This window comes from Schistosoma mansoni, chromosome 4, assembly GCF_000237925.1.
Source record: "Schistosoma mansoni strain Puerto Rico chromosome 4, complete genome".
NCBI classification, from domain to species: Eukaryota; Metazoa; Platyhelminthes; class Trematoda; order Strigeidida; family Schistosomatidae; genus Schistosoma; species Schistosoma mansoni.
This window is the reverse complement of record NC_031498.1, coordinates 15,891,333-15,903,921: the sequence shown is the minus strand read 5'-3', so window position 1 is coordinate 15,903,921 and position 12,589 is coordinate 15,891,333. Positions and strand designations below refer to the sequence as shown.

The 12,589-nt window shown below is 34.5% G+C and overlaps 1 protein-coding gene across 1 annotated transcript in view; it reads left to right on the top strand.

The window, feature by feature from the left end:
• The window catches only part of Smp_153990 (hypothetical protein), a gene marked incomplete at both ends in the record, with an annotated part of 58,932 nt that extends 46,776 nt beyond the window's left edge, over positions 1 to 12,156 (top strand). The window contains 4 exons of the mRNA XM_018796972.1: positions 3,518 to 3,649; positions 7,572 to 7,647; positions 9,875 to 9,971; positions 12,021 to 12,156. Coding sequence (XP_018652060.1) covers positions 3,518 to 3,649; positions 7,572 to 7,647; positions 9,875 to 9,971; positions 12,021 to 12,156 — 441 coding nt within the window. The remainder of the gene's footprint in view (positions 1 to 3,517; positions 3,650 to 7,571; positions 7,648 to 9,874; positions 9,972 to 12,020) is intronic.
• Between the last annotated feature and the right edge of the window lie 433 nt (positions 12,157 to 12,589).

Here is a 12,589-nt window from a genome sequence, read left to right as displayed (position 1 = left end):
CACGCACGACCTTTTTGTGAGTAGCCTTCGTGTTAGCTCCGTACTTGTTGGGACCTTACCGCCGGAGACGGATATTCGTGGGATAAGGCGAGGTGTGCATTTTTATGGGTCGACCTTTTCTAACCCCACCCCTCCTTGTGGGAAGGCAGCATCGCTGTTATGCTGGTTGTCTGAAGGAAACACCTCACTACTGTCACAGTTCTGTACGGTCCGCAGTACGTCTTCTCCTTCGAACCTTGGGATTGCTGCTTTTAGTCTTACCGCTCTTCAGCCTACTTGCCTGGCATGGTAGGACTTTGGGGAACAATTTTTTCAGCCAGTATAGCTCGATTGGTTCATCACGATAGGCAAGCCCGACCACCACGCCAAGGTAGAGCAGCAACGGTCGAGATGGAATCATTTATAAATTGAATCATTTATAAATCATTTATAAATTTAACAATGAGTCTAGCTATGTAGTAGTAGTAGTTGGCTGAGGAGTTGCCAATATCACATCGCTTGGTTCTTGGTGCTTATCAATGTTCAGTCATGTTTCGAATATCATTATTAGGCTAATTAATTCATCAGCATGAATTATGTCTAGTAGTATTTGATTGAATATACTTGTTAACAAGCTCTGTACGTAGATTTTGTGCTGCTTTATACTTATTACCAAGGCTGTGCTAGTTAGGATATGGGAATTCGAACCGATGTACATATGTCCTTGCTTCTACGTTGCGTGTAACTGACCACCAAGGCATTTATGCAATCTTGAGTTAATTGGTGCTTCTTCAGACATTCGAGCATACAACCTCAGTTTTCGCAATAACAGACATCACTAAACCATTTATCCTACTAGTGATTTCCTGTGTGTATGATTGAAATGTTTATTCTAATCTGTCACCATTCCATTCATGTTGTCTAGTGCTTAATGTTGATGGGATTCGATCAGTTTTCTGGGTTTTTTTTGTCAAGTTTCAATAGTTTAAAGCAATGTCTTTCCCTTATTTTTCTCAAGTTCTTAGAAAAATCCATAATTATTTTAAGGATTATTAAAACACTATTAAAAATCATTGGTTATTCATTATAAAAATACTAATCTAGTTAATTAGAGATGATTAAATTTGCTCTTGTTTAGAATTTAAAAAAGGTGGGAATAAATATCTTTTTCATTTTCCTCCAGTTTGATTGACTCTATCAGTGATGATACAAAGTAATTATTTCGTTTTCATGTGATTGACAACTTTGACTAGCGCTAATTTATGCCAGACAAGCTCTATATTCACAATAGACTGACTAATATGATTCCCATTTAAACATTAAAATTAAAACACGAAGTTCAGCAAATAGTGTTAGAAAATGACATTAAATTCTTAGATAAAGTCTAATGTTTAATGCTGTCAACACAATTGTAGTTTAGAAGTGTTTTGTGTGGTAGTGGAAGTAAAACGTGACTGGTCACTGAGTATGGACAAACAGGTACTGACCATTAAATATGTAATTCACTTCCCTCCCATTGATTCCTACTGCGGACTCCTCGAGTGTGACTGCTTGTAACTGTGTTGAATAAAGCACTATCTGATGTTAATCTGGTTCCATATTCTGAGTTGCGAATCCTGGATCTGATCAATAAGACTAGTCTCATTATCATACTAGCGTATTGTCGTAGTATACCTGAGAGAGACGAAAAATATTTTAAACCATCCGTTATATCAGTGTAAAAGTAAAATAAAAAACAATGCATTACATTACAGAGGAACACTGTAGGGCCATAAGGAAAATGCCAAATTCTAAAAACTTGTCCTTCAAATGATTCTAAAAATACATTAAGTTTTCACTGAGATATGATTGTCGTCTGCTTGAACATCTTTTAACTGGATGTTACCAGTAATATGAGAAATTATTTCTTGCAAGATAAATTGAGCATAGTTTAAACGTTAGATTATGTTATACCTATTTACTAAACAGAATACATTATATTCACATAATTACACAGTCAGTTAATATGTTTGTTTTTCAGAAAATTATAAAATACTTTGCAGGCTTCTAATTCTATGGTATGACTATCACAATATTATTTGTCATGTATGCTAAATTATATTAGATAAGTACTTGTAATTAAAAGTGGGTGGAGAGTGAGATAGGAGGAGTGTGTAAAGCTAATATTAGAAATAGTTTCTTGACCTAGCTGATGAATAAAAGTAAGGAGGATTCAACGAAGGAGATTCTTTTTTCAACGAAATTCCTTACTTAAGCTGTACATCAGTATTCATAGTTGTTTGATAAATATGTCGGTAGAAAAATAGAAGGGATTGCACCATTAAGTGATCCAAGATTTCAAATATCAATAAGTGGTTATGTAACGATCATGGACTTCGTGACAAATAGGGGGGGGTGAAGACTAATTTACGGGTCAGAAATATGAGAGATAATTATCCATCAGAACTAAATGAAGAAAAGTGGAAAACGTAAAAGTCACAATAACCGTTCAATGATAGTCATGAAAAATTGTTATAGTATAATAATAATAATAATAATAATAATAATAATAATAATAATAGCTAATTACGATTTAAATAATACAAAATGATAATAATAAAAAACAAAATCAAAATCATTGGAGAGTGTAATTTGAATCAAAGAAGGATGAGAGGTTGGACGTATCGTTTTTGGACTCAGAGTTTGGTCTAGACTCGGTGAATCGCCAACGCTTGAGCAGTGCACGGCGTATAAAAGGGGAATGCGAAGCTATCACTAGCTTAATACAGGAGCATCTGCAGTTGTCCTTTAAAATAATTTATACCATTAAGAGGATTTGGTCAAAGAGCGGTTGAGTCAAAATGCTTGCACACTACTGAGGCGCTGGCATTTCACCGATCCAAGACCGAATTGGGAGTCCAAAACTGATGAATCCAACTTCTCATCCTTCTTTGACCCAAATCACACTCTCCAATATATTTCGGTTTTGTTTTTCCTTTTTATTATTTTGTATTAAATAAACCGTAATCAGCCTTTATTATCCTCTAACCACTTTTCATAGTCATCATTGAGTTGTTATTATAACCTTTACGTATTTCATTGTTTTCCATAACGTTCCATTCATTGTAAAAATATTATGTATGTATTCAACAGATTCCTTTGTCAGCCAATAAAGTTTATAAAGCCACTATATTTGAGAGTGATTGCTCGGTGGGTAAGGTGTTCGATTTTCAGCCACTAAATGTCAGATTTGAATCCCAGTCTATCCATTTGATTTTGGGCAACTAAGTAGTATCGGTAGACCTTAGACTTAGGATATGGATTGAATCTGATTCTTCTCTCCCTCAGTAAATATGTATAAGTATATTTATATGTCACTTAAAGAAATTAGGCGAACAAAATCACTTTTCTGTTAATGTGAAAAATATTGTATAAATCAGCGCGTTTTACTTTTTATCACTGGTGATTATTTTTAAATTATTTATCTTCTTGCTTTCTTTTTCAATACTCTTATTTGTGGTCACTTTAAAATGTGTGTGCACATGCGTTAATCATGTAGCCACCACATAGAATCTATTTTAACTCCACTCATACAGGACCAACCAGTGCAAATGGTGATGTTTTTCCGTCGTCAGGACGTGCTCGTCAATTAGTAGAACGTTGGAATAAAATGCCTCTGGAAAATCAACAGGTAAACTTGAATTTTTTCATAAAAGATTCATTCTGTCTTTATTCTTTTTACCAATACTGTTTATTCGTAGGTATTGAGTAATCCAAATCACTACAGTCTCTATTCTTTCAACTAAGGTGAAGTATAATAGTCAATTTTGTTTGTGTGTGTTTGTATGTTAATGATTTTCCTTCAGGATGTTTTGCTTTGTTCTTTATTTGTTTTTTATTTACATCTCAACAACAAACTCATGTAAATATTTCAATCTCTGAGGTTGAATTTTTGGCTTATTTAATTTGTTTATTGATAGTCACAGTGCTGAGAGCCGTCGAAAATACATTGCCACCATATTTGAAACTGTCTACCATTGTGAGCTTTTAATTTTATCAGAACGGAAGTTTGTAGAGATTGTAGGAATTTAATAGTTGAATCCACAAGTCGATTAAAGCTAGACGACCATGGAAAACCTGGAAGCACTGGACGGCGGTTTCGTCCCAGTATGGGACTCTCCAGCAGTGCGCATCTACGATTCCGCACGCGGGACTCGAACCCAGGCCCTTCGGTCTCACGCTCGGACGCTTAGCCTCTAGACCACTGAGCCGGGAACCAATGATGTTAATGTCTAACTTCAACCATTCCACGATATTGCGCCACCGCCTACCACTGTATTCAATGAGTAACTGCGGGATCGTGGATGCGCACTGTTGAGGAGTCCCATACTAGGACGAAACGTCTATTCAGTGCTTCCAGGTTTTCATGGTTGTCTAGTTTTAATTTTATGTCCAGATTAAATGTAGAATTTTCATATAACATTATTTCTCGTTTTTGTGTATTATAACGACTAAAAATATTAGTGATAGAAATGATATTATTTGTAAAGTCCCAATGAGTAATAAATTAGAATTCTTACGTTTTCCAATATAGTAAGCCAGTTGTTCAGAGAATAAAGACAAATAAACGAACCGAATCAACATAGGGTCAATTAGTACAAACGAAACAAAGCAGAATTCTTTGGGTACAATCGTCATTAAAATCGGTTTGATCATATCATGTCATTTCAGTCAAGTTGATTTTTATTGTGTGAGATATAGCTATGTGTAATTGCATGTGGATGTAAAAATAGTGCATTTGTAATGTTGAAGAGTAAGATTGTGAACAGTCGTCTGTTTGTCAGTGTTGTGAGATGTTAGTAAGATCAATTCTATAAATATTTGGTGAAGTGACCCATGGCAGATGAATCTTTAGGCCTTCCTTTTTGTTCAATGCGGTAGGGTTTAACAAAATCTGAAAAGCTTCAACTACTCGCCTTTCTTTATAATTGGGAAATTCTTTCTAAATTATTTTAATATTAATAATATCGACTTAATGGTTGTTAAAAAAAGCGTGTACCGATCTGATTTATTGATTTTCTAGACCTACATGATTATTTTGGGGTCTTTTATTGTAGCTTAGATGTCCTTTGTCCCGAGTCGTGATTTCGCGAGAAAGCTTCTATATAGAATGCATCACAATCTACATATCCTAGTCAATAGGCATAATTCTCTGTAGAATTAATAAGGATTTCATCTTCTACTTGAACCATAGCATTTCGAGGGGTGTTCATTATTTTATAGAATGCTTGAATTCTGTGTCATCTAAGGATTCATTACAGCTTCTCTGTTGTGCCATGACAGTATCTTAGAACTACAGTGTAATAATTTGTGATAGTTCATTCAGTTTATTTAATAATTGACAAAATAATATTTCGTTTTAGTGTAGGTTTAATAATATTCATGAAAAAGTTAATAAACTGTAAGATGTTGATTATATTTTTCTGTTCCTTTTGTTTCTCTTTATCTGATGTCACGATGTTTGACGCTTGTCTGTCTACATTTGGAGCCAAAAACGTTTTTGTACTGAGTGTGTGTGCTTATGATAGATGGTTTGATTGAGAAATCCATTTGAATTTCTTTTAACTAAACACTTCAAAAATAGTAGTTCACTGGGTTCATTTTGGAAAGTGAATTTTATGTGAGCAGAAAAAGTATTTTTCAGAATATAAAAGTTCCCCAGGAGAAACTTTCTCGTGATGATGAAAGCATCATCTTCATATCTGAGCCAAATGCATAGTTCTAATGGCACTTGGAAAAATATGCGATTCTGTATAGAACTCCATGTCCTATATAGATTGGCTACAACCGGTGATACAGATGATTCTACTTAGCCTCCTTTAATTTGTTTATACAAAGTCCCTATTGATGTAAACCAGGTCAAATTCAGAATTGAAGAAATGTCATTATTAAGCTAATGATTAATTAGAATCTGCTAAGTAGATTAATATCATGATTCTCTAGTAAACCATTAATAAAATCTAGGCATTTATCAATAAGAATACTAGTACATGAATATACAACATCATAACTTGCAAGTTTTTCGTTTTTTACCTGTTTACGAAACAGGTTTCGTTTTTTTGACTGACAGATTCGAAATTTTTTATTTGAAATCATTAGAATTTTTAATGGTATTGTGTAATTTCCTGTGAAGTGGTCTCAGTATACTGCTTAGATATTTAGATGGGGTATATGTTGGAGTGTTTGTGGAATCTACTAACTCTTAGTGGTTTATCAGGTTTATGAACTTTTGTGATCCATAAAAACGTGATATGGTGTATGATTTGATTAGATTCTATGATTTATAGCTTAATGTGTCTACTGTTTGTCCTAGAAGTCCTTCACTTGTTTGTGGTAACTAGATTTTTCTAAAAGATAGTGGAAATCGGTCACGAAAATCTTTCACTGGATATACTTACGGACACATACAAGATGGAAACTTCGAATGACAACAAAAGGTTAAAAATGTTGGGGCGATCCTGAAAGTTTCCCGCAATACACATGACAAGCTCAGGAAACATTAAGAAGCATTTTTTTCCAATCAGCGTTTGATTAGAAGTTTTGCTAGAAATATTGCGAAAATGAAAAGTCACATGTAGAGGTTCTGATTGGCTGATTACTACACTACTACTATGTTTAGTAGTATTCTAGATTTTTCAGGAAAACCCAAGGTCTTCTAAAATACTATAAAAACCCCATATTTTCTGTACATAGATGAACCTTTGGAGTAAAGTGCTTCTCGCATATTTTGTGCCTTTTCTCTCGTGTTCAAGTCGCTGTGTAGTTCTAGCTTGGGGGTTACGAGACTAGTTTAGGATCCGAGTATAGCGTTCAATCACCAAGACCTATCAAAAACGAAGAAAGGGCTGGGTAAGAAACACGGAAGAAAATGGAACTAGTCATCAGGCTAAAAGTAAACCCAAGAAATAAGCTATGTTTTTTAATGAAGATGTTGGTGATTCCAACAATATCTTTTGCCAAAGTCACTATAAGTTCATAAAACCCTAGGAATTGTTTTATCCAGTAGGCACTAAATAGAGGCCATTCTAAAACATCTAGAAAATGAGGGGTCACATGTCACTTTTTGATTGAATAATTACCCATACCGATAGTGTATTCAGTATGTTTCTAGAAAGTCCTGGAATACCAAGGTCATATACAACCATATATACCCTTAGTTTTGTTTACACAAACTAACCTGAGAATAAAGCCTTTACGTTTCGCGCCGTTCCTCTGTTGTTCAAGTTAATATGTAGAAGTTGTTTAAGTTTTTAGGAAGTTAACAATAGGCGTCTCAGTTGCAGATTTACCAGATATCCAGTCTGTATCGACTGACGATGAAAATCAGTCAAATCTTACTTCATAGGTTTTAGAATGCTTGATTACTAGGACCATAGTCTTACAACAGTGACACTGAATGATTTTCTTGACTTGATGTTTGACTGTTCTTATCGCTGGGTTCTACATTCCTTTAGCTTCATGTTTGTAATTCGAAAAAATTGCATATAAGGCTCTGTTCCTTAACTTTGTTTCATACTCGAAGATACATAAATAGAAGTCTTCCTTAAATTTAGACTGTTGGTCGAGTTGCGTCTGAAATAAACGGGAAGCCTCATGTCTTGAACCAACGGAAATTCATTCCTGTGGAACGTAAGTTATACCATTTTCTTTGGTATTTGTTTATATATTTCTGCTGCTTTTGTAAATATTGGATCATGTGCCCTTTGTTTTAATAATTGGGTTTTGTCTACATGTGAAGCTGACTCAGTTTATTATTTTCGATAAACTCTGTATATGCAGACAAATAAACATATCTGAGATGATCACACTACACTTTGTTTGATATATACCATAAATAAATGCAAACAATTTCCTAATTGTGACACAAAATTCATAAATGTTCAAGTCAACAGAAATGCATTCCTCGCATAATCGTACAACACATTAATGAAACATTTTAAACCTAACTACTTGTAAGTAGTTCATGCATTGTTGTGAAAAAGAAAATTTAATGTCAAGTTTGGGGAGTTCAAAAGATTTTATTTACGTCAATGTGGACATTACAAGTTGAATAGGAACTACGTTTATATATATATATAATTTTCAATTGTATATTTTTATTCGTTCATTAATTTAGTTTTTGTAACCATAGGTCTTTTTCAGTGTCTTGAATCGTTGATTATCGTCATGTTATAGATTTATTCAAATGATACTGTTGTGTTTTGATAATCCAAGTTTATTCACTATTTCTTGGCCGTGACGATTACGAAAGTTACAGGGAAAATATTCCTACTCTATTGACTTGTGTCTAAAAAACGTTACTGTGTAGACATTAAATTCACTTGGTGTTGTTTGCTTGCATCTTTCCATCGTTGTTTAGGATCGCAATCGATCAGTCTCTTGTTGGCATATGTGTATCTTGTGCGGATTGCCTCGATATTGCCTTAAGTAACTAGCTCTTTTTAAGCAAAGATACAAGCAAACAACATCAAGTGAATTTAAACTTCATTCCATTACACAAGCAGGTGGCTATCAGGATTACCACGACGCGCTATGATGACTAGTATTGGGGACGGTTGGAAGAGAGTTAGGGGCGGCCAAACCAAAACATGGCATCAGTGTTTGAAGTCACTAACTTCTAGCCTGAGCCATGTTGGCAGATGCAGACTACCTGGTTGGGGTCCGCGTGACTATCGTAACCAATGGTTGGAGACTCTAGGTGACATGGCTCAGAATCGGTCACAATGGCGTAGGTGTATACACTCTTTATCTTCCCTTAAACCTTGAGACTAAAATTGCTTCATATCTCTCTTCCTTCCTATACTATATCCTTATATACAACCTATAATTTATATACTACTACCAACACTAAATTAACTACTATGAATCCGGTGTTGATCTTGTTGTGCTAACGAGGTATGGTAACTTGGACCGATGCATATATGCGCCTGGTCCTACGTTGTAGCTGACTGACTGATCAGGACTCAGTAGCCAAATGGATAACGCGATGGCCTTCGAAGCGAACGGTACTGGGTTTGAGTCCCGGAGTGAACATCAACTCTGGAATGCAGGTACATTCAGCTGAAGAGTCCCAAATAGGATGAAACGCGTGTACTGGATTCCACTGCTAACCACTATCCATCTTTGCTTAAAACGTATAGACATTAATTTAAAAAGTCCATTTCATAGTTGTTTTGGTCAAACAGGTATTTAAAGCATGGTCGTGTTTATGAAACTGAGAATTGTTTATTTATCATAGTAAACTTACTAATTGTAAACATTGGTAATAGTCTAGAATTGTAAAATAATAATCAATGCGTAAGTGAAAAACCATAGTTTTAGTGGACCTGTTGTGACGCTTGATGACCGAGAACTGATTATGATACACAATTTCCGTTCACAAGCCTGGCTACTTAGGAGAAAAAAAGAAAGAGTATGATATATATATAAACATCCTTAGGAAATCAAGACGATTATTTGTGTCTAACCTTGTGTAAATTAAAGTTATTTCTCAACCAACCACGTCCGTTTATCACATGTTTATTTTCTCTATTTGGTTCACTGTATCGAAAAAATTTCTTAGTTCTTATCTCGTTTACTCGTATAGAACTGAAATTCTTAATTGAGCATTTGATAATGATTTGACTTCTAACTGACAAATTGATGAAATAAAATCCATAGTACCCAACTAGATAATCAGGATATTATGAGTAATTTACAGTGTGCACCTGGTCACCTATATCGATTGATATAGTTACATGCTGTTTCATTTTCGCTATACTATGTGCATACTATATTTAAAGATATCGTTATCATGAATTAAAAGATTCTATGCAAAACAATAAAAATTATAAATTTTCATATTTATTTATTCTAGCCAAAGCATCAGCTAGGAAACCTGTCGAACAAAAACCGAAACAATTAGTCAGTGAATTAAAACAAAATTTCAGTCATAAACCTGAAGATGAAGCTTAGTAAGTTGAATTTTGATCTAAGAATGAATAAAAATAATTGACTTTTTTCAGGAAAAAAACCTTGATTTGAGACATTTTATTTTTGTGATAGGTTAGCAGAAATCAATTGAATGTAGTTCTCTCCATGAATTCTTGATATTGAACGATGAATTACTGAAAACTAAGAAGCATCGGACAGTTGTTCTGTTGTAGTTTGGGTTTTCTCGGCTGCACACAAACACGCGGCGGTCGAACTTTGGACACTAAAACTTCCCAGACAAGATACATTAACTTTAGTTCACTTCATAGTGTAGCACGACACTATTCGACCGGTACTATCGGACAATTCATTGTTTAAATAATGTAGTCTATTTATAGTGTGTAGGGTCGTTTTCATTTTTTGTGCTCCATCTTTTTGTAAAACTATGCAGCTCCATTAATGCGTATGGTTTTGCATACAGAAACTTAATAAATCCCAGACAAATGTTTACCATTGAGGAATGAGTTATGTGTTTGCCAAGTCATCCAAATAAGTAGTCTCACGCCGTTTATTTTGATCAAGCTATTCTCCCAGGCAAACGTGTGTACAAAAATCACATTAGCCACTACTTGGTGACAAGACGTGATAACTGAGAACTTTGTTTGCAAGAATCTCCCCTGTGTCGTCAGATAATGCCAAATACTTCCCCGCTTACTGCAGCTTCAGCCCATGTCAATTATCTGCTTGGGCAAGAAGGATAGTAGTAGCCATACATCATAGAGGTTTTTCTATCATAGGGTTTTAGAAAAATCGCTGTTAACGTTGTATAATATGGGAAGGCTATAAGTGCTTGATTTATGTTATAAGTTTTTAAAAAAAGGAAATTTTTGTCATTATTTTCATCATGTAGTGATACTATTTAAGTAGTTATAATGGAAATTTGTCGAGATTAATGTAGAAAAGATTAACATATCTTGTGTCAATTCTCGCCTATTAAATTATTTTGTAATTTTCGCCGTAATAGAATTCCGGTTTAAAATATCCTAAAACGAAAACAACATCTGTAATCAGTCTCTAAATTCTCTTCCATTGTTGATGTTAACAGTATGAATTTCGGTGTAAACTATGTGGTGTTTTGTATTCTCTGTTGAGTGATACCATACGCTAGTGTTGATATACATATGTAAGATTTTTCTCTGAAATTCAAATTATTTAATATAACACTTGTCTTTATTCTCACACTAAGTCTTTTTCTAGACTCTTAATAGTTAGTTACAAGTTCGAATCCGGTTCAATCTATTTCAGTTTGAAAAATTGGATATTATCACAGTAGCTGTCACACCAGCAGTCTGTCTCAGACAAATTCATCAACTTGTCACGTATTTTTGCATGTATTGACATTTTTTAAGTGTCACAGTTTAAAGTCATATTATTGTAACGTCAGGTCGTACAATATTAGCCCAGTGAGTTATATCATTTACCGTTACTTTCGGTCACAGGGTAAAATCGTACTGGTGAGTGTAGAGGTTTGTGACAACAGTGGGATTCTTCCCTCCTCCAAACATCCAACATCTGCAGCGATGCCGCCTTCTCACAATGGAAGGAGGGGGTTATAAAAAGGTCGATATTAAAAATGTCGCATTTCACCTTACCCCATGGGTTTCGTCTTCACAGACAAGGCCCTTTGAAGTGCGGAGCTAACACCGAAAAATTCTCATAAAAAGGTTGTGTGCGACTGACCTCAAGCAGTTACCTCTTTGACTCTTCAGTCACGCTCACAGGTCTCTATGATCACTACTGATTGAGTTTCTTTTTCTAGTCCCTCAAAAAGAAATCCCATTCCATTGTGGGTTCAAGTAAAGGAAACCGGGAAGTGACAACTGCCCTTATACGTCTATCAGCACCCGAAATCATTTTGTTAATGGTTAAATCCCTCCCTCACCTCATAATAATCCTTTCATTCATATGAATAATTTTTCTCGTATATTTTTTTCACCGCACACCAGCAATTATAGGTTTAAGAGAACACAGGTAAGTCAAGTAGTTCATATGTTTTCTTGTTTTTCAAAAAATCTTTTACTTCCTTTTAGCTGTTCCTCCGAGTCTACTGAATGCGCTAAAATTGGTCAGTACCATAGCACAAATGGTAAAACGAGTGAATTTCCAACTCCGGGTATTACACGAAATCTAGTTGCTAAATTTTCTGCCCTTTCTGCTGCATCCTAACTTATGTCATATTCTCAACTTTTTTTCTTACCAAAAATAGTAGCGTAATTTGATGAAGATGACGATAATGACTATTAAAGCGATTTGGTCATAATTAATAGGGACACATTTTTCCCTAACAGTTTTTTTCAATTTTATTTTCAAGTTAATGATTGCTAATACTCTTTTATTACAACTTTTACTGCTATTATTGCCATCCTTGTTACAGTCTATCTCTTCATATTGGTCTACTTTTTCATAACAACAGATTGCCGTTATCTTAATCATTTCATTTCTGGTCTATTCATTATGCTTAAATTATTAAGTATTTATTTGATGTTGTTGTTACTGCTTAGATTTCTGTTCATTAATAAAATTTACTTATAAGAGAGAAGAATTATTAAGCACCATACGCTACGCATTTTTTTGTCTATATATATATATATATATATAT